A 24,379-nucleotide genomic window follows, 5' to 3' on the forward strand; every position below is an offset into this window, starting at 1 on the left:
CATCCACCTAACAGCTCAATGACACCTCAACATCTTGAGCATTCCAGAAACCATTAAGCTAGTTAATAACTGTTTTCTACAAGGCACAAACTTCCTCTGCAGGGCGCTAGGTGGCTTAGAAAACCAAATACTACATAGGGTTGCCATTTTCATCTCAGAATGTCTAAATTTAGACACCGTTATAATTAAAAAGCATATATTCTTTATCTATTAATTACAATGATTTCTTTCCAAAGAAAACAAAATTATTTGCGACTGCAATAAAAGTTAAATTATATTAAAATCCCCGTCAAGTAATCATTGATTGTTCCAGCGCTGAGAAAAGTACCAAGTATGACATCACCTTTAAGGGATAGTACACCCACATATGACAAATCTGTCATTAATTACTCACGTTCATGTCGTTCCAAATCTTCAGAATGCAAATTAAGATATTTTTGATTAAAATCCAAAAACACAGAAAAAATTAATTGTTGAATAAAGCTATTTTTGTTTTCTTAGCCCCAAAAAAGTATTCTTGAAGCTTCATAAAATTAGAGTCACATTAATGATGTCCTTATCAACGTTTCTGGGTCTTGAATGTGTCAGTTGTGTTGCAGTCTATGCAGGGTTAGAAAGCACTCAGATTTCATCAAAAATTCCTTAATTTGTGTACTGAAGATGAATGGAGGTCTTACGGGTTTGGAATGACATGAAGGTGAGTAACTAATGACAGAATGTTAAGTTGACACATTTTTGGTGAACTAACCCTTTAAAGCTGCAGTTGGTAACTTTTGACGCTCTAGCGGTTAATAAACAGAACTGCTTGCGTCTTGCGGAAGAACATTGTAGCCGGAGCTACTTCTCTCTGTTTATGTCTATGAAGAATCACAAAGGTACTGGGTTACTCCGCCGCGGTACCCCCGAAGCAATCTAAAATAGTCCGAATATAAACACTTATTTTAGGTGCACCCTAGTGATTCAGGACAAGCTAAAAACACGGTTTGGAAAATGGATTCATGGTGTACTCGCTTATTATATATATTTTGTAAATTTTGAACACAAAAAAAGTTACTGATTGGTTACTGGGAGCAGTGTATTTCTGCAAATGGCAATAGGATCACTGGGAGGAGCCAGAGGAGCTTGTTTTTTCACAGATTATCTGTCTCATATTCTACTGTCAGGACATAATGACAGATTAAACATATGTAAAAAAATATTTTTTTTTACGAAAAATTACCTACTGCAGCTTTAATTTAAACCTAAATAATTTGAGACACTATTACAACTAAAAAGCATATTTTTTTAATAAGAATGATTTCTGAAAAAAAAAGCAAAAACAAAAAATTATTTGTCACGGCAATCTGCAAAAGATATAAATCATGCATCATCATGTAATCACTGATTGCTCCATTTTTGAGAAAAGTAACAGGTACCATGTGACACCTAAATGTAAACATCAGGATGTCTAATTAGAGACACTGGCACAACTAAAAAGCACATTTTTTATTTAAAATGCATTGAATTGAATGATTTATTACTGAAGAAATTAGCCACAGAAATCACTATGAAATTACATTTAAAAAATCCCCATTATGTAATACCTATTGGTCCATTGCTGAGAAAAGAAACTTATACCATGTGAAATAATCTTAATTTAAACCTGAATAATGACCAGTGTTGGGTGTAACATGTTACTAAGTAACTGTAATTAAATTACTTATCCACTGAAAAAGTAAAGTAAGAGATTACTGCTCATTTTTAAGTAATTTAATTAGTTAATTATAAAGCACTTGTGTTACATACAGTAAATAATTTAAAAAGTTCTAAAATTAATATTGAATTTGAAATCTAAATTCACCGTCTAAAGATAAAATTTAATGCAGCATCTTCAACCCTCTGCACATCAGCGCGTTTACTTTAAGTTTTTCCTAATTCATAGAGAAACCTTATATCCTCAGATACAGATAAGACTAAAATCAATTGAATCTTAAAAGGGCCTACTTTTATTTGTGCACACTGACAATAACAACAAAACATTGTGCTTTTGCAAAATAAACAAAACAAACAGGGTGCGCTTTCAGCCGTCTAGGTCTCCATGAGCAACTTTCTCCCTGTCACAAACTCTGCGAATATTTGACACAGAGACATGAGAAATACGTCTAAAGAATGCTTGTGTCTACTTTTAAATCAATGAACTCAAATCGAAAACGAATATTCTCTGATTATGTAATCCATATGTAAATAATGCAAGGTACAGTCTTTTCCATATCTTTTCTCATTATACGCAGTTACCTGCAGGCAAAAACCCTCATCTAAATACAAAAAATAGATAAAAAAGAAATAAAAATAAAAATCAAGATTCGTCTAATTTTCATCATTTTGAAAGAAGTCCTGCTATGAGGAGTTAACTTCAGAAGAACAGCGCGATCTGACACGGCTTTATTCAGTAGAGAAGACCATTTATGTGATTTATTCTTACCTAGAAAACATTAGTTAACGTGTTATTTTTACATAAACCTGTACGGACTTTTCTAGTTGGAGTATTCTTGCCAAACTGAAATGTATTGTTTAACTTTTCTTAAGCTTTTTTGTTATTCAGATATGTTGTTATTCAGAGTATTTCTATTTGTTAACCAGAGAAGGTTTTTTTTTTTTTTACGTTTTAGTATAACTGTTGTTTTAAAGCTAAAAGGCTAAACTATTCTGTTTCACTCAGTTGAGAGAATAAATAGTTTAATTTCTAATTAGTCTAATTAGTGCTTTGAATAATTAAGTTACTTATTGATTAACTAAGTTAATTTTCAGACAGAGTAATTAGTAAAGTAATTTAAATACAATATTGATGATGCAATTATTAATAGTAATTTATTATTTTTTGAAAGTAGCTTACCCAACAGTGATAATGACAGTGATTAATTCTAATTTGAGATACTGGTACAACAAAAAACTAAATTATTTAAAGCTATTAATTAGAATGATTCCTCTCTGAAGAATAAATTGAAATCCTCTATAACTTCTCCATCATGTTAGCTCTGATTAGCCCAGCACTGAGAAAAGTAACAGCTGCCATGTTTCACCACCTTACTGTAAACCTGAATCATAACATCGAGGAACTTTAGTAGCCACTGAACTTTTAAAAAATGTGTGTCTGTAATGAAAGCAGATCAGCCAGATGCATTGTGGGTACAGGAAGTGGCTAACACTCCTGTCTTACCTTAGTGTGAAGCTTCGACAGCTGTTTTTCATCCAGGTGTGTCTGTGTATACACTCGCCTCTTATAGCGAAACTGCCAAAATCAAAAACACAGCATTGATTAGGGTTACATCACTATGGATATCACAACTTTAGTCTTCATTAGAGTGCACACATTAAGATTCCTCAGTGATTGTCATGTTTGCTGAATCTGTGAAGTGGAGGTAGACAGACTCAGGTTTGAGTGTGAACTGCTGTAATCATAACTGTGAGCTGCTGAAACATCTGCACATTACAGCTGCACTCAGGATCACAGTCCTCTAACAGAGAACCTGCTGTGAATCAACAAACCGCACATTCAGTCAAAACAGGATGCAACAAGCAGAACTGTATGAGGAACAAGATAACAAGAGTCTCTCGAAACACTTTGACACTTTTATGAAGAAAAAAATGACAAAAACAGCATAAAATGAATACATTTTTCTTATGTTGTCTTACTGACAAAAGAGGAGTGAATTAGATTTTTGATCAGATTTCCTGATGTGGTTCCAGAAATCGTAAAATTCAACGACAATTTTCAAAATTATCGTAGAATAATTACCTAAATTTCTGTACAATTTTCAGAGTAAAAAAAAACAACATCAAAACAAATAACACACATCGGCCTTAACGGAACAGTTCACCCATAAATGAGTAAGTCTGTCATCATTTGGCTTCAAAAAGGACATAAAGGCACCATAAAAGTAGACCATATGATTAACACACTATATTTCCCAACCTTTTGAATCCATATGCTAACTGTGCTAGGAACAAACCAAAAGTCACTGTTCACTGGTCTTCTGCTTTCATTAATGTGTTGGGCAGAGCTGGGATGGATGTCTGGATTTCTCTAAATGATGACTTAAATTTCAGTCTATGTCATTAACTTAAATTTAAATTTAAATTTAAATTTACATTTATGCATTTAGCAGATGCTTTAATCCAAAGCGATTTACAGTGCATTCAGGCTATCAATTTTTACCTATCATGTGTTCCCGGGGAATCGAACCCCCAACCTTGCGCTTGATAGCTCAAAGCTCTACCAACTGAGCTACAGCAACATAGAGTAAATAATGACCGAATTTTCATTTTTATGTAAACTACTGCTTTAAATAATAAGAAAACTGATGACAAAAACTCTTCTTGAGTTATGAGTTGAGGAAAAAAAAACATTTCAACCGTGACAACAACAGCAAAGTTGAAGAAAACTCAGAGGCAGGCTGTAAACTCAGATTATTGTATTGCTGTCAAACTCAAGGCCATTAAGAAACGCCTCGGGAACAACCGAGTCAAAATGTCATGATCAAACGGAAAACAAGTCAAAAAGTCACAAACAAAAAGAGTGAATAGATCTTACACGCTCAGAACTCACCACAGGATCCCGCCGCTGCGCTACGCGTCTCTCTGGCTGTGGGCAGGAGCAGTGCAAGCGAGCCGACACTATAATTTTCAGCACTACCCAGAATTCCTCTGTTCTGCACCTCAGCGCCATCAATCCCAAAACATGACACCAACTATAACACCATACTGCAAAACATCACTGTGAAACAGCCATGACTTGGAGCTACAGAAGCGAGCGCTGTACACAAAACCACATGCCCGTGAAGAGGGCAGGGCCTCGCAGACACCCACAGCGCCATCCCTCTCCTTCACTGGGATCTGACCATTCACATCTCTTCGTTACAGTGTGCTCTATCTATTAGGCTATCAAGCCAACCCATAGTTCACTATGGGAGTTGTGTTTGTCAGGCCAGCGTGTGACGGATCTATAGACCTGCTAGTGTGTCGATGGTGCCTGAACTACCGCAACGGGTCTGAGCTGTATGAAGCGTGCCAATGCTTTGCCAGGAGCAATGTGAGCACAATAAATGACTAGACTGTTCACGTGCAGCGGGTTGCTTTGGGGAATGATGAAACACACACAAACACAAAGCTTCTCTTTCTGTTCTCACGCACACGTGGTATATCGCTCACGTTTAACTCGTTTCACTATTTATCAGACATTGGGTCTGTATAGTGTATACGGTTATAATTTAACCATTTAAATATTTATCACATAATAATCTTTATGTACACAGGGTCCTGGGGAGCCTCATGTTCTAATTGGTGAAATTAAGCAACATGCAACAAGGCCAGTTTTTCAGAAAGCAGAAAGTAATCCATCTTACTTTTCTACTGGTTTTTCAAATCAAAATTTCATTTTGGATCAGAATTATTCAGTAACAAAGTTTTTCAGATTACCAAATCTGGATTAGTAGTGCTCTACAAAAATGTTCCCAAAGGGACATGGTAACTGAGAAAAATATGAGATGGAAAATATATGTCACTGCTTTTGCATTCTCTCCAAAAAGTTTTACTAAAATGTTTTAAACTACACACAACTGACCATTTGATGTAGATCAAAACCAAGATTGGATTTTGTGATCTAATCCACCTTAAAAATCATTTTTCTTTTGATCTAATCCAAAAGATAGACAGACGGATGGACAGACAGACAGACAGACAGACAGACAGTCAGACAGTCAGACAGACAGACAGACAGACAGACAGATAGAGAGATGGACAGACGGACAGAGAGACAGACAGACAGACAGTCAGACAGACAGACAGACAGACAGACGGACAGACAGTCAGACAGACAGACAGACAGATAGACAGACAGACAGTCAGACAGACAGACAGAGAGACGGACGGACGGACAGACAGACAGACAGACAGACAGACAGACAGACAGACAGTCAGACAGACAGACAGTCAGACAGACAGACAGACATACGGTCAGACGGACAGACGGTCAGACGGTCAGACGGTCAGACGGACAGACGGTCAGACAGACAGACAGACAGACAGACCGACAGATGGACAGACGGACAGACAGACAGACAGACAGACAGACAGACAGACAGATAGATAGATAGATAGATAGATAGATAGATAGATAGATAGATAGATAGATAGATAGATAGATAGATAGATAGATAGATAGATAGATAGATAGAAAGATATTCATATTCATATTCATTGAACACAAAAAAATGACATGAGTGTTGCGCCGTCTGACTGTAGGATTTGTAGGTTATGTCAGTAAGTCTATAACGGAGTAAAACATATTTAGAGGCTAATATAGGTGTGTGTCTTTGATGGCAAACGGGTTGAGACATTAATTCATATTTGTCAAGGTTTATGGCACCTAGGAGACATTCATAATAAATTTAGTGCAGCTCCAAATTCAGTAACACATTCAGAAAGAGCCTAACTGCATAAAGGCAATGATTTCTTTCTGTCATTTACCTGCTCACAGCAGAAATATGAAGAGGCCATTTTTCAAAAGCCGACTCTTGTTTGCTCTCTCTCCCTCTCAAATGCTCTTTTCTACACCGACCCCAAAAGTCAAAATTGGAATGATAAATCAGGTGAAATGACAATCTGAGTATGCCTGACCACACAGGCTGACAGGAGTGGACAGAACAATGGAGATATACTCAGGAAGGCAGAGTGCCAAAATGAGATCTGCTGAACACACCATAAGCAAGCCAAGCTTTTATTTTATTGGCACGCATATTGAGTGTCAAAACCCCGGTGTGAATTATGGCGGGATTTGAGGGGGTGTGACCCTCTAAGTAGGGCTTCATCTACTCAGTATTCTCAATTGAATATTCTTAGCAGTATATATATTTCAACATTGCATTAAATATACATGGGTAACATTCTCATCAAAGGATGATTTGGAGAGAAGAGGCAAAACTAGTATTAAAAAAAAAAAGAGAGCGAGAACTATAAAGGTTTTGAGTAGAACATGGGTGGGCAATGCAAAAGCAATATATGGGACATTAACAGCATGGCCACAATAGATTTGAATCTGCTCCATGAGTCAGAGAAGACCCTCACCTCTAGGTATGGGACAGGAGAGATGGCAGGAAATGGGTATTCTTTCAGTGTTCGCTGCTCATCCAGGAACTTTCCGGCTTTACCATTGTACGCAGGCTGGAAGAGGCCGTAGTTTAGCACATCCTTCAGGCTCTGGTTGAGTGTGCAGAGGATTCGTTGTTTAGACAACCAGATGGGCGACTCCACATTAAACTTCATGCATTTCTGCAGAAGAAACAAAAGGAGAGACATGATAAGTCATACGCAACAGCAAACTGAAAATTCCCTAACAAATATACCATTTAAAGTTGGGTCAATAAATTTTTTTAGCTTTTGCCCCAAAATCAACACTGAAGATTTGAGAGTGAACCCACTGCCCAATCAAGCAGTGTATCAATAAAAGCCCCTCACCCGTGTCTTTGTCCTCTATACCATTACTAATAACACACAACCCCTGCCCTTTCCACAGCACCGTGATTACTAGAGGCAGAGAACCAGCAGACCACCGGGACAGAGAGAGAAGGCAGGAGTGAGAGAGGCTTTCAGCGCTTTTGTTCGCTTCTCCTCTCAGCAAATATGACATCAAATGCAGCTTTGAACTCTTGTCTACTGCATTTATTTTACCAGAGAGCCCAGCATTAAGGAGACAAAGATGGGGAGGAGAGAGGACATCAGTCTGAAACACACACATATACACACACATAGGAACATAAAAAGAAAAGTGTCTCAGAAACTTGTAATTGTGTGAAGAATTCCCCTGAAGTTAAGCCTGCGTTTCATTCTGTTTTCCAGGGGATAACAACAGCCTCCACCATGGTCGTTTCTCTTGATTTTCAATCTTAAATTTCATCACTCTTTTCTGTGTTTATCTTCGCTCACGCTGACAGGCGACTGGAGCGCATTCAGCTCTATTTAAACTCAGAACAAGAGGAAAACCAGACCGGCGCCAAACGACAAACCTCTATTCAACACACAAATGGAACTGACGCTTCAATACAATAATATAATCATCGCACGTCGCATTTACATTCTTTTTTCTGACAAGAACTTATGGAAAGCACAAATTAAATACAAAAAAATGTTTTTTTTTTAGACTGGGCCAAGTGAATGGCGTTCAAAATTACATGTGTATTTTCATAAAGCTATATATATATATATATATATATATATATATATATATATAGTATGCATTTAGCAGACACTTTCATCCAAAGCAACTTACAGTGCATTCAGGCTAACATATTTTACCTAACATCTGTTCCCTGGGAATCAAACCCACAACCTTTTGCACTGCTAACGCAATGTTCTTTCACTGAGCCACAGGAACACTATATATATATATTTCAAAAAGACTTTATATTATATTCATTACATGTAAAGTAAAACATTTCAGAAGTTTTAATTTTGATGATTGGAGCTTCCAGCTCATGAAAGTAAAATATTTAGAATATTAGATATTAGAATATTTCATAAAATCAATCAAAAAAATTATTTGCAAAACAGAAAAGTATTTTAAAGAATGTTCCTTTATGCACTTGATTCTTGGTTGGGGCTACTTTAACTCAAATTCCAGCATTCCAGCACCAGTGAGGTATGGCATGGAAGCGATCAGCCTGTGGCACTGCTAAGGCACTATTGAGCCTTCAGCTCCTCTGTATTGTTGGGTCGACTGTTACTCATCTTTCTTTTGAAAATAAATTTAAAAAAAAGTAAACAGTTGAGGAAAAAAATGGGATGTGTATTATATTGGATGCGTTCATGGTCTCTTAAAGTGACCGCGCCTAATTTAGCTACGGGCTGCTGTAATGTTAATCCAAGAAAATGAAAATGAAAACGACATACTGCTCTTGACTGAATTACTTTGTAGTTTTAACTGTCAAACAAAAAATTATTCAGACACCAGATATAATTTTTGATATATAGCAAAACTGTAATAATGTGAGAAATGTTGAAGGTGTCTGAATAAATGTAGGTTTGATTGTATATTTCATACGCACTGCAGACGGAGTATGTGTGAACCAGGCGTAAGGTTGTTTGCACCTTGTGCAATGTGGAATTAGTTTACAGCTTTTTCAAGCACTTTGTGATGCATTTTGGAAACAGGAGATGAGCCCCTTTTCTAATGCACCACCTAGCTTGATAAACCCCTTCTCAAAGACTTACTGTATGTCAATTTTATTTGGGTAACACACATATTCTGAATGCCTTCGGGCAGAATTCGAATGAGCCATTTTAATCTAGATTAATCTAGATTAATCTAGATTAATTTCAAGATCACAGTGAGATTAAATCTAGATAAAAAATGTATCTATGCCCACCACTAATTATTATATAGTGTATGCTTTTATATCACAGCCCAGAATATTTACTAGTAAAGGGTTTGGGACTGTGTCATATTTAATTAGACAGAACTGTATTTATTGATATCTTTCACTATTAACTGATCGGAGGTTTCAATGGGGTCACTGCAGTGCATTCTGGGACTGCCTGTTTAGAACTGCCTTAGAGTGCCTTTAATTTGGATTGATTCAGAATATAAACCAGTTAAGTTATCTTAAAGGGGAGGCCAATTTTGCTGCTAACTTTTTGACAACCTTTGAATCAGCTCTCTAGATAGGTGGCATTTTAAATTTTACAAATAAGCAAGCACTTACAGTATATTTGTCTCCGTCCATAATTTAGCCAGAAATCCCAACTTTAATGTGAAATTAACATGCACACATGTCCTCAAATACTCCCCGGCCATATCGGCAGAGCAGTTCTCCCACAATGCAGCAGTGCCGATGTGATTCCCTGAACTCATGGACTGATGCTGATAGTTTTAGCCTGAGGAAATTCATAACAGGCCTCTATTGGCACCAGTTTAGGAGAGAGGAATTCCTAACAATGCATTGATGGAACTGCATGCATATAGCCGAGCACAATGACTATATTTGGCTGGAAAACGCAGTGGATTTGCTCAATAGGGCTTTGGTAAGCAGGCTGGTTTTCAGCAGGCCTCCAGAGAAATGTGGAGTAGAGATATAAAACACATCTGGAGAATGAGACAGGGACAGTCCATCACTGTCACACACATACAGGTGCACACAAACACTTCACGCCATCATGCACCCAAAATTCCGTAATGCTGCATTTTTATGCATTAAACCATTTCAAGGAGTAATTAGAAATAATCATGAATATATCATTGGGTTTGTAGTTATTCATAAGAACATACTGACTACTATATTGAGCAAAGTGTATTAGTGCATATCTTAACAAATATTATTTTTATATAATATACAGGCTATTTAAATAAAGTGCTGTCACAGTCTCTGCCCACAAATAATGATCAAGAGTTTGGCAGTAAACAATTCAACCATATACTGCATAATCTGATTATCACAGTTATTAGTATTTCAAGACGACCATTTTAGTGTGGTGATTAATTTAAGTGATTAACTGTGGGCAATTAATGCTCTCCAGAGCCCTGTAAGAGGATCGGCCAAACAACAACTAAAAGCACCGTATTCTCACTTACAAGACTCTTAGTCTCAAATATCAGATTGCATACAATTTGTTTCTTCATTCATTAGGATTTAATGAACTTCACCATTTATTTAACCATATTTTTTGCAAATATAAGTAGAAAAGTAACGATTAAAAGCAAGTCACTTTCTTCCAAGTACTTATACTATTAAGTACTGTACTGTAAAATATCTGTACTTGCGTACTGCTCCTATGAGGATTATTTAACACAAAACAGCACAAAGAACACTAAAAAGAGCTGTAAACACAATTACAACCTAGCATCTATCCCATAAAGCCATCATACCTTGTTCACCCCTACATAATTAAATATTCAGACGCAACAGTTTTTTGGCCACTCCACACCTCTGTAAGTGACTTTTACTGAATTGGTTCAAATATCAAAAGCACAACAATCCATTACTTTTATAAAATGTAAAACAGTTTAAATCAAAAGAGCTACATTTCATTATGCTGAATTTACTTGTGGCCAAATTCAACACCGTAAAAATGGGCTTTTACTGCATTAGGGTAGTGTGTTTGAGAGAGACACTTACATTTTTGTTCCACAAAAGGTAATTGTGTGGAAAAAATACAGTTTATGTGTGAGTGGCATGTATGTTTGTGTAACAGGTGAATGGATGTTGATGGCAAATTGAATGCACTGGTGGGAGTCGGATCCACAGTGCTGTGTATCATCGGAGGAAGACCGCACTGCCTCAAAATGAATAAGTTCACTGAACACGATTTACTGCAGAGAGAGAGAGAGAGGGCAACATATGCAGATAAAATCCCCCTTTCTCTCCTAAATTCTTTCAAGAACACTTCAAGAACAAAAACAGGTCATTAATTGCTATTAAAATAATACAAAATAAAGAGTCAATGCAGTATATACATGATCTTTTCACAGATGGTCTGGTTAGTGTTCAGTTTGACATAATCATTATCTTTTTATCTTATCTTACTTGTCTTTTGTCACAAATATCCTTCAAATTTAGTCAGTATTTTGACTAAAATGGCATCTAAATAATAGTCAATGGAATTTTTACGAGTTTTAAGAATTTTATAGACGAGTTTCTGTGACATTCACCTTCACAGTAACTTTGTTGTATCATTTTGTCCCTCTAAACAGTCTGATTAGCTCTAGTCCTCTGACGGTGTGAGCTGGAAGGCGCTGGAAATCAGCAAGCTAGGTCTTTGCTCTCTAAAACCACATGCAGGGTCTCCAGGGTTCCCGCTAATGAGAAAGACTTGGAAAAGTCAAACGAACAAACTCTCTCCTCTCTGCAGTGCAGGGTCATGTTGGTCGGCTACTTTGGTATGAAAAAGTCTTACTCAGCGATGCTTGCGGCATGAGGATCATTTACACACACAAACACATACACACTCGGCCAAGAGAGAGGACAAGAGCTCATTGAGTCGAGAGGGTGTTATGTCTCCACAAACACTCATAGAGGGGGCTCATCGACCAATGAGGCTCCCCACAACCACCACAGGAGTTTGCTAATGTGTGCGATAGTGTGTGAACATGTTGCACATGCATTCGCAACAGTATTAATTATTAAACTGGTACAGATACAGTGGGGAAATAGCTGTTGCCAGTATGTATTTTTGTGTGTGTGTATATATACACTGGACACAGTCCAGATGGTGGATCTGCACCTAGAAAGGCGTAAGCATTAGGCCTACTTGTTCTCATCTGGACTGGGCTTTCTTGTTTGTTTTTAACAGAGGTGTCAAGTAACGAAGTACAAATACTTCGTTACTGTACTTAAGTAGAAATTTGGGGTATCTATACTTTACTCGAGTAATTATTTTTCAGATGACTTTTTACTTCTACTCCTTACATTTTCACGCTAGTATCTGTACTTTCTACTCCTTACATTTTAAAAAATAGCTTCGTTACTGCTATTTCATTCCGGCTTGTTATCATTCAGAGAAAAAAAAAAACCTATCCATATAAATCGCGCTAGAGTTGTGACGTTCGCGAACGAACCGATTCTTTTGAACGGCTCATAAACATGAACGATGGGAGCCGAGTCGCGGCTGGAGGGGAGCCGTTCTTTCTGTCGTTCTTTTTTCCTATGCGTGTTTCACACAGATACACACAAATGAGCTCCTCCGCGAGACAGAACAGTCCTCCGCACCCAGCGCAGGCCAACCCTTGTGATGATATTAGTTATTAGTTGTGCACGCATCCTTCACGTGAGTACTCCAGTGGAAAAAAAACCTGCGTGCCTCTGTCATTGGGTAGGAGCAGAGCCAAAAGTTTACAGTAGTGATAGTATGTAGTATGTAGACATTTCCATTTTATTTATTCTAATTTTATCTACTTTAAATATTTTTTGTTTTCAATCAAAATGTTCTTGTGTGGAAGTGTTTGTAGTAAAAGCTGTTTTGCACAGAAATTCATTGCAGCTGGCTTTGTTTTTGATGTTTATTTGTGAGTAGGTATTGTATGAATAACATAAGTCAATCAACGTAGCTTCACACACACACACACACACACTTTGTACTAAAGGTAAATCCAAAATAGTGATGCCACTGTCTAAGCAGAGGGATTTGTGCAACCCTATGGAATATAGTCCACACATGACAAATGAGGTAATAATCAATATTTCAGAATAATTCAAACTCAGATATTGGTGTGTGATATCTGAGTTTTAATTATTTGACTACAAATCTCCCCTCATCATTCCTCCCAGTGATTATTTCCAGGATAAACTGAGATGCCCCCAAGCTGGCTTCTTAAAATTGACTAAATATTTAAAAAGAGCCAAAAGAGCCATTCTTTTGAACGGCTCTTTGAAAGGAACGGATCGCGAAGATCCGGATCCCCTCAAAGAGCCATAAATCCCATCACTAAATCGCGCCATCCGGATGGAGTGAATTTGATTGTGGTTGGATGAGAAGTATAAACATATACCATTCAGACACCCTATTGGTCCATACGCGATCCATCACACCTGCACATGACACAAATCACATCACAGTCCAGCAAGGACATAGCCAGTTTTGGGTTCGTTTATCAAAAAATATATTTCTTAAAGGGTTGGCTATGGAACCGGTATCCGATCGCCTCAGAGTCAGTCCGCTTAAATTTCAAATGAAACCGGCGTCAGACTCAGACCAGTCTCCTCCCCCTTCTTTCGGTGCTCTTCAAACCGCAGACCGCGGAGGAGCAGCGCGAGCTCAAACAGAAACAGAGGACACAAGGTGTGTGTTTATCGATAGATTGTTAGAATATATGTTTCTGTGAAGTTCTTTGTCATAAATACAGTTTACAAAAGGTCACGAAGAAGCAGTCGGTTTCTCATCTACTGTAAAGTTTTCGCTTGTCACCGCTCATCACGAAACAGCTGTTTCTTCCAGCGAAAATCTAGCCCTTAACACATATGAACGAACACATACTTTAATTAAACTTATTTAAATATACTTCATTTAATCGTACGTACTTTATACATACACTACTGTGCAAAAGTCTTAGGCACGTTAGTATTTTCACTTAAAAAAATGGCGTTCAGTTATTTATATATTTTGCTGTAGTGTGTCAGTATCAAATATCAGTTTACATTTCCAAACATTCATTTTGCCATTGTCAAACTGCTTGTGCATTCATAATCGCACTAGATTATTATTAAAATTAATGGCAAACTGATATTTCCTACTGACACACTACAGCAAAAGATACAAATAACTGGCTTGAAACCCATTTTTTGGGGTGAAAATACTATTCTTTCTTTTCCATAAGACTTTTGATACAGCAGAAACATTATGTGTGCTTTTGTATTAAATAATGACCCAGATTGTGAAATACATTTATTAGCCTTAGATTAAGGGAAGCACAACTTGGGAAATGAGAGCATCCAAGGTGAAAGCTATGGATTTATTTTAAATATTTGTAATGTTCTTTAATGTTATCCATAGTTTTTTTTTGTTGTTGTATCGGTTCAGGCACCGTTTAGGCGCCGGTACCGTTTTAAAAGTATCGAAAAGGCACTGGACCCTACTTAAAAGTTATTATTTCTCACTACTGGCTTATTTACCAAATGGTTGCTTTCTCTTCATCCTCCACAAATTAAGCTACTGTAGGTAGTTGGGTAGCGATTGATGACGCAAATGACAATGTTGTGATATCTAGGCTATAGAGCATCACAGTCCCACCCACAGCTGGTGCCTGAACTAAAAATTCAATGCAATTTCTGTGTTGACTTTTTGCACGGTAGACTTATCAGTGCAGTCATGATCTCCTTGGCTGCCATTGTGAGTTTTGCAGGGAGGTTGGTAACTTTAGTTAGCATTATCGTCCACTTCAGCTAGGCTACTATAGCTTTCATATGAAAAGAGTCATATCAAGCATTTTATAATGCCACTGTCAAAACAATATTTAGCCTAGGCATACCTTTTTGTGCATTTACTGAACATTTGTGTAATGGCAACGACATATGTTGACGACTGAGCGGTGATTTCAGTCAGGTACAAAGCACTGCACCATGTTGCTGACGTTATTGTTAACCACTTTCACACACGCACACAATATAAAATACACGATGATAAATGTAAAAATCAATACACAGTACATATATAAAACACTATTTATTTACACGATTAATACTGAAAGAACTGCTATTACTGCACATTCACTATATAAAATAAAATTCACTGGAGGAAAAAGTTCGCGCGGGCGGCCGTCATCAGATTTGGATGTCGCTCAAAAGGCTCGTTGCCTCGTTCGCAGTTGTGGCTTCAGTCAAATTCAATGAGGCGCGGTGGTTTATGGGATGAGTAGTTCCTGCGCTCGAAATGAAAATATGTACACAGTCTTGTACCTTTGACTTTTTTGGATTTTGTCTTAATTTTTTCACTCAAAATGATATGTTATATGCTTATGAGTTCAGCCGTAGCTGGTTATCCTCACACATGCTCTAAAACTCTTTAGATACGGATTTTTCCGAAAGTGAATGGGAGAAATGAATGGGAAATTTACTTCCGGCACCAAAGCTCTCTAGGGCTGTGGGTGGGACTGTGAAGCTCTATATCAACTTTGTAACTCGTTACCCCCCAAACACTGGAAATAGCAGACGTATGTACCGAATACAAGAAGCTATCAATCAAGAAGGTATCAGGATTATGAGTTATTTTTCATTTTTAGTTTTTGATTAATCACTTGTATTAATCATTCATTTTGACAGCACTTTAATGTTTATTATAAATAGTCAACCACACAAGAGTAATTGTTTCTTAGCCTGCACCAATGTTCTTGTACATTGCCCTCACAGATTCCTGCAGCTAAGCTTGGATGTACATTTACATTACATTAAAGGTTATTGATGACATGGCTCTGAAGTTTGACTTTTTGCACCATAACAATACTTATTGGCAACTAGTCATCATATCTCTAGCTCTTTAATGTATTTGCATTGTACTAAAATGAGTTCATTTTCAATGGGCATATATGTGGCTGAAAAAGGTAGCCTAGTGCATCCCAAATTTTTCAACATTAACATTTTAATATAACATTATAGTAATTATGGCCTTTAGAAAAATGTTTTTTTGAGGAGGTGGGGTAGTGCACAATAGGCCCCTGTGGCACGGCCCAAGCTTTTGTTCTTAATGGCATTTTTTTTCCTTACATTACTTTTACTTTTATACTTTAAGTAGTTTTTTAAACCAGTACTTTTACACTTTTACTTGAGTAAAAAGCTTGAGTTGATACTTCAACTTCTACAAAAGTCTTTTTAAACCCTAGTATCTATACTTCTACTTGAGTAATGAAAGCCAATACTTTTGACACCACTGGTTTTTAATAATAACTACCATTATTTTTCTGCAAAGTAACTCCCATATTTACTTGTAAACTAAGAAATAATGCGTTACATTACTAGTTACATAAAAAAGTAATTTATTATACCCCCAACACTGGCTGTCTGACACTGTGAACTGGTGTTTCATGTTGTCAGATCGTTGTTTCTCCCCGGTGTGCTCCCGTACCTGTTTCCTGTGTTCCTAGTTCTTGCCTGAGTCTTCCTGTGTCGTCGTTGTTCCTGGATCATCACCTAGCACTGGATTACCGTTCACCATCACGAGGATTGCACACTCACCGGGATTCGAGGAATCATCACTGAAGCAAGCACCATCATCGTTGTCCACCGAGGTCCCTGTGTCACCGTGCCATCAGCCTTGTGTCCGCCCCCTGTGTTACCCTGTGAACTGGTCGTGCTTTTCTGACTTTTTGAGCTTTTGTCAATAAACACGCCTTGCGATTACATCCTGTCTCTGTGTTACGTACCAGAACATAAATGAGATGTACAGCTCTCTGCTCTCAGCGCGTCAGTCACGCTCATCAGGAAAGTGAGTGAAACACACACACAAACACACATTTTCATCAAATAATTTGTCATTAAAATTGGTTCACTTTCGCGATTTGGTATGATTGCATTCACATAAGCAGCGAACCGTACCAGAGTTCACATGAAGTGTACCCCAGACCACCGTTTTTAAGCAGACTCGGGTACGGTTCGCGGATGCGCATCCGAGTACGGAAGACAGCGTTCACATCATCCAAACGAACCGCATTCTGACGTCAATCGACCCCGGGTGCGCACCAAAAGTGCTAGTGTGAAAGCACCCTAAGTCTGAATTCCAGGTGACAGGACTTGCTCTGGTCAAAAAAGCCAGAAGCTTTCATCTAAGCTGCTTTAACTAGAGAGAGAGAGAGAGAGAGAGAGAGAGAGAGAGAGAGCGAAAGAGAAGGGAAAAAATGATAAGAGCAATATCTAGAGACACAGGAAGAGACAGAGAACAAGACGCTTTCACATTACACAGTCAAGCTGAGCCGCTGTTTCTTTTTGTCAGTCTGAGCACAGTTAAGATGAAACACCTTCATCACCAGAGACAGAAAACAAGCCCAAGCCCACTTGATAATCTTTATACGGCCGTATATCAAGCACGTGCTGGCTTTAAGAGGCACATCAAACATGAACAATCTCGATACAAGCATGTACAGAAACACGATTCATCAGCCAGATGAAGGACTTGGGTCACTAGTAATCAGTAAGCAGCCTTGAATTAGTTACTCAACCCATATAGCTAAACAAATACACCTGAGCTTGGATCAAGTCCTGCTATTTGCACTCCAAAATGATGGCCGTGACATTTGACACTGATTACTGTGGTATTTATGACGTGCTCTAAGACACCAATGAATGAAAAACATCTTGAACAATCTGTATGCATAATCTGTGTGTGATTTACAAAACTTCTGGTCCTGTCTGTGTGGGTTTTGTTTCTTAGGTGGTGAAGTCATTCTGAGCTATGGAAAATGTTCTGTGCTGATACACTTGACTGGTCATCCCTCTTTTTTCTCTCTGTCATCAAAACCAAATCCCGATGCGCTAAGGAACATCTAATTGTAGCAGCAGCATATGTTTTAGTTCTAATGAGATGGAGGGACACATCATCAGATCTCTCATTCTTGTCGTTTCTTTAGCTGGTGTTATCCAGCTAATCAAAGGTAAGCAGGACCTGATGTAAATGATGGGAGTTCAGGCACACCGTGGGGTGCTATAATGATCGTTACTAATGATTGATTCACCAAAAGTCATTGTGAGATAGCTGGCGAATGGCTTTCTCAGCATGTCAAGGTCTTAAAGGGATAATTCAACCAAAAATGAACATTGTTATCATATACCTCAAACCTGTATTATGTCTCACAAAAATCAACTGCACATATGATCTAAACAGGGTTATAATAGTGAAATTCAACTAAAACCATAAACAAATACTTAAAATAAACTAAATATAAATCAAATATATAAAACTGTTTTATTTTAACATTTCTCATTTTTGTTTAAAAGTTTTAAAACACTAAAACTAATAAATAGAAAAAGCAATAAAAAATCTACGTTCATACAAAAAACTAAAAATAACAAAAATTCACAAAATACTAGCATTTTTAAATTAAGGAGAATATACACACACACACACACACACACAAATATATATATATATATATATATATATATATATATATATATATATATAGAGAGAGAGAGAGAAATGTTGAAATAAAAGTTTTTCATATATATTTATTTACATTTAAAGTACTACAATAAGAATGAATAAAAAACTCAAAAAAATTAAAAATTGATACTGGCTCTACTGGACGACAACCTGACACATCATCACATGACACAAAGCATGCATGACATAACAACTGAACAATACAAATACATTTATAGTTATTATGCTATAATTGTGATGTGCTGACACTTTTGCTGTAAAATCAGCCTAGCACGCACATAGCCAGTTCTGAAGGAGCCCAGATCTTATGGATGTCAGCACTACCTGATGTTGACAAGCTGTAAAACATTTCCAGAGAAATGGGAGTGAGAAGAGAGAGTGAGAAGAACATCCACACAACAATCAACAGAGTGCTAACTTATTTATGTGACATGACAAATACATCTCCGAAACGCAGGTCACACACTCACGAGGAGTTAAAAGTTTGGCTGTGTGAAACTTTCCTGTGGTGTCAACACACAAACACACACACACACAAACACACACAGCCAGAGAAGCATGATGGGGGGAGAAGCTCAGTCTACACGGTGTGTTGATTCTTTCTCAGCCTTACAGTCTAGTTTAGAAATGTGCTCTCTGTCTTTCCTTCTCTCTCTTGCTCTCTCACTCTCACAGTTGTCAGACAGCTGTGGTCTTGTATGTGCAGAATTCAGAGATGCTAGCTGAACAAATCATAGAGCCATTAGGCCATACTGCATATACACAAATCTTAGTTTAATACCAATTGAAATATGTTATATTTTAAAGTATTTCTATCTGTCAATCCTGTCAATGCATCTTTGTCTTATGATAGTGTATATACTGGTCAATATAGCCAATGCAGATTCATATATATTTTTACAGTATATTGTCATTTACAAATGCCATATTCTTAATTGTATAATAAATTGTAAATATAATATTATAGAATTTAATTATACAATATAATTGATATTGCCGATAGCCAATGCAGACACCTATAGAGAAGGGTGACAGATGGCCCTTGTAAGTACTGTATGTACTGTATGTTTATACATCATGTCACAATATCTACTGAAAAAGTGGCTCCAGGCCATATAAATGTAACCGAAAATGCACAAAAAAAAAATATTAAATATATACAAATTCTGGCCACCTGCTGTGTAATTTCTGGGAGTCAGGTGCACAGGTGTTAGTGCTCCGCTGAGCAACTAAATTGTGCTTAAAAGGTAGCGAGCTGCTCCAGTGAACATTTCTGAGCGAGAACCAGACCAAAGGTTTTGGTAAAAATTTGTGGCATTGCATCTACAGTCACATTTATCACTTAGCTGTTTATTGCACTTTGCTTTCAGAGTTCAGTTTATGATCTCATCAGGACTTTGGACACAATCTGGCCACATTTTCACACACTGGTTTATTATTGTGGCACTAAATGTGACACAAAACTAAAATAAACCATTACAGGTCATTTTATATGACAGTCAGACAGTATCTTCCTGTCTAATTGGAAGGTTTACAACCAGAAAAGGCTGCAACCAGATTTCATCTGACTCTGCATAAACACCTGGATGTAATTCACAAGGGTCAAATCCTTCCAAGTCAAGTTTTACACGGCTATAAACTCTTAAGAGTCTCTGGATCTCTACAGTACATACATGTAGAAGACCGGAGGTGAGCTGTTTTCTTTTATCACCACATAAAAGATGCCTGGGGGAATTGAAGAACACAAGACCAGCTTATGGAAAGACACACTTGTCATTCAATTAGCTTCTTTCAGTGTGAGAAAACAGACACACACACACACACACACACACACCCTGAAAGACATGCTGAGGCTTAAGTTTTTCTAATTAAGAGACACTGATGCTTGACAGCACACAGTGGTTGTATCTCAGGTGGTTGATTTTTACATAGAAAGCAGAGACCTATAAAACATTTTACTAAATGTACAACACAAGTCTATAATTTCCTGCTTTTATCACTAAACAAACATTAGTAGAGGCATCTGTTCAGACAACTACCAATCTTACTATTGCTTATACAAAGGGATAGGTACGGAAACCTGTTTACAGCACTGAATAAAAAAAAAAAACTGAAAAGGTAACTGCGACTTATCTCACAATTCATTCATTTTTTTTTCAAAGAATTGTGAGATATAAACTTGCAATGTTAAGTAAGTCAGAACTGGAGATATAAACTCACAATTCTGACGTTTTTCTCACAGATACAAGTTTATATATATTTCCTCGCAGTTGTGAGTTAACATATTGCAATTCAGATTTTTTTTTCTCTAAATTATGACTCCTTTTCTCAGGATTTTGAGATTTAAACTCACTATTGCCAGTTATAAAGTCCAGCTCTGAATGAAAAAAGACTTAGAGATTTTATTTTTCACAATTTTGACTTTATAATTCACAATTGCATGTATAAACTTTCAATTCTGAGAAGAAAAAAAAATCACAAATGCAAAATATAAACTACCAATTCTATGGAAAAAAAGGTCAGAATATTGCATTTCTGACTATTTTTCCGAATTGTGACTTTATTGCTCAGAATTCTAAATTTATAACACGTAATTCTGAAGAAAAGTTAGACTTGCATAAATTCTGAATTGCGAGAAAAAGTCAGAATTGTGAGATGTTGCATTTACCTTTTTTATTGTTATTATTCAGTTGTGGAAACAGGCTTTCATTTGAACAAACTTTTAATCTTAAGTATTACCCCTCTTTCACACCGCAAGCGTGAGCAGTGCTTATTTTTTTCGGCGTCCATGTTAATCAATGAGTGCATTCACACCGGGACCAGGAGCAGCGCGTGAGCGTCAAGCAGGAGCATCGCGTGAATAGCAGTGCAGCGGGGGTTTCGGCGTCCGGTTTATTTTTGCTGTGCTGCTCGTGCTAAATTAAAGTGAAAGCACACTTTTGATGGACAAAATAAATGTGATTTAACGCAAAACGTGCTCAAAATGCACAGAATAAGCATGTCAAGAGTTTTAACAACAATGAGAATGTCTAGTGTTTTAACAATTATGCCAGAAAAGAAAATTATAACAAATATGTATTTACCCATTTAAACTTTTTAATTAATCGTTCTGGGTGAAAGTATTGTGTATTGTTATAAAAACAAATGTTGAAAGAATTATACCCATTGTTTGAAATGTTATACTGTCTGCCAAACATGCTTTGCAGCCGCTGCTGTGATGCTGTACTTATACGCTTCCAGTGTGAATACTCGCGAGAGTCTGCTGCTGCAGTGACGATGTAGTTGTGCGGACACGCTGCTCGCGTACCGTTCACGCTTGCAATGTGAAAGAGGGGTTAAACTTTAGCATGTAACTAGTCCTACACTGTTTGAGCTACAGAGATGAATGATAACTCGAATCATGCACAGTCTTAAAACATCCTAGCAACCACCTCAAAACACCCAAGCAAGCGCCCAAAACACCCTAGAAACCATCTAAAACAATATCAGATAGTAAGCACTTCTTATAGTTTGTACAGAAAATATAAAAATGCTGTTTCCTTTTGCCTCTTTATTACACATAAATGAATACATTTTAAAACAAATTATTGATTAAAGTTTAGAGATAAAGTTTGGTTTATACACTGAGATGAAGTCATAAATGTTACACTGCATTAGATGTGCATGAAGCACAAACACCATTGTCAACTATTGTAAAAATGTATACAATCCTTTAAATATTAGCCACTTTCCAAAACAGCAAGTCTGAAATTTCAATGGAAATTCACATTTATCTTTGGAAATTTATTGTCTTTGTTCACTGTCAGGAAATGAGAATGTATTTTAAATGTGATAACGAATAACTGGTTGAGTAGAAATATGGCATTACTTAGACTTTAAATTTCATTTAAAACTCCTTTTTGTCAAAAGCTCCTAATGGCTTCTTGGAAATGGCATTTATGGTGACTATAAGTGTCAAAAAGCTCATGGGTGTTGACATATGCCCCTCAATATGTGTGTTTGAGAGATTGTTAAAGCCTGGCGGGACGGCGAGGTGACAGGGCTCAGCTGGGCTTGTGAGGATGACCAACACACTGGGAAAAGATTTGATTTCTGCGTCTGTCTTTCAAGTCCGCTGTGCTACCACAGGCCATTTGGGAACAAAAAGCAAATAAACAAGGGGGAAAAGTCGATTGAGACGAGGAGCGTGACAGACGGGAACAGACAGAGGGATGAAGGAATAGAAAAAATGTGAGTAATATGGAAAGATGAAAGATGGAAGGCTTTTTTTTTGCCAGTGTTCTGCTTGTATGCTTTACTAGCCTGAGCAAAAAGACTGCATTTTCAAACCTGTCACACTGAGAAATGGGCAAACACTCAGAAGCAAGAACATTTTATGGCAGCTCACCCAAAAAATGAAAATCATATCATCATTTACTCACTCTAATGTCATTCCAAACCTGTATGACTTTCACAAAAGAAGACATTTTGAGGAATGGACACTGGACGCTCCTTTCCATGAAATTAAAATGAAGAGAAGTGAAGGCAAAAGCTTCAAATAATATTAATAAAAGAAAAATGTACTTTGTTATCCCTCTCCAATGAGCTGTTAACTGCTGCGACTGAAAAATGTAAATTAATAAATATGTAATACATAAAATGTATAATAAAATACATTTCAATCAATTACAATATAGAAAATAAAGATTAAATATTTAATAAATCAAAGATGAGTTTTCCCATTTTTAAATAAATTCTGAAATCAAATTAATTATACAAAACTGATTTTCAAACCACATTAATTTGGTATATTTTATTGTTTATTATATATATATATATATAAATATGCCTGACACGACACAATGACACTTTACTGGGTGTCTTCTGTAAATCATTTTACTATCAATCAAAAAATGTATAATAGTTTTTATTTTTTTGTTCAGAGAAAAATAAATTAATAAACCGGACACTTTCTATGTACGGAGACAAATTTTAAAGCAATATTAAACTTATTTTTGTTTTGATGGAAACCCCAAATTTGTTCTTTCTTCCACTCGGTATTAAGAACATTCTGAAATCATCAGGTTTCTCCGCCCCTCACTGAATTTACTGTAAGATACCACAAACTTGTATCGTGTTGGCCAAGCATTCACATCTGCGTGTTCTTACAGAGACTGTATTTCCAGCCTAATGCTCTAGAGTTTCGCTATCCTCAGAAGAAATTCAACTGTGCGTGTTTGTCTTTAGGGAATACTGCCATCTCAGCAGAAGTGTGTGGATACACAGGGGTTGCATTTTAAAGTGAGTGTGCAAGAGTGGGAAAAATGTGTATGTGAAAGTGCCTGTACCACTTAACTCATCTCAAATCAAGTTTTTAAATTAATTAAATGTCCAAAAAAAAAAGCCCTGCCTTTTGTGTGTCAGATGTGTACAGTGTGACCCACAATCTGAACTGAATCACTCATACTTGAACTGTTCTTGACCTGCTTACAGAAATCACACCAGTAAACATAAGCTTCACAGCGCTATAGGGCTGAAGGAGAGGCTTACTGGTCAGCATTTTGTTCAAAATATCATTCAAAATATACTATAAAGCTTGTACTTGAAGAATTATTAATAAAATTATTTATAAAATTTTTCTAGATTAACATACACTAAAAGTTTGGAATTATTACGATAAAAAAGGCTGCATTTGATTGATCACAAATACAGTAAAACAGCAATATTGTGAAATAATAGTCTAAAAGAAATTATTTCCATTTTAATATGTTTTAAAATGTTATTTATTCCT

At 36.8% G+C, this 24,379-nt stretch overlaps 1 protein-coding gene across 1 annotated transcript in view; it reads right to left on the reverse strand.

Annotated features, from left to right (window-relative positions):
* The window catches only part of shank3a (SH3 and multiple ankyrin repeat domains 3a), a 189,971-nt gene that overhangs the window by 150,054 nt on the left and 15,538 nt on the right, over window positions 1-24,379 (reverse strand). The window contains exons 2-3 of the mRNA XM_026287131.1: window positions 7,102-7,305; window positions 3,197-3,268 (exon numbers count right to left, since the gene is read on the reverse strand). Coding sequence (XP_026142916.1) covers window positions 3,197-3,268; window positions 7,102-7,305 — 276 coding nt within the window. The remainder of the gene's footprint in view (window positions 1-3,196; window positions 3,269-7,101; window positions 7,306-24,379) is intronic.

The sequence above is a fragment of the Carassius auratus genome, chromosome 18 (assembly GCF_003368295.1).
Source record: "Carassius auratus strain Wakin chromosome 18, ASM336829v1, whole genome shotgun sequence".
NCBI classification, from domain to species: domain Eukaryota; kingdom Metazoa; phylum Chordata; class Actinopteri; order Cypriniformes; family Cyprinidae; genus Carassius; species Carassius auratus.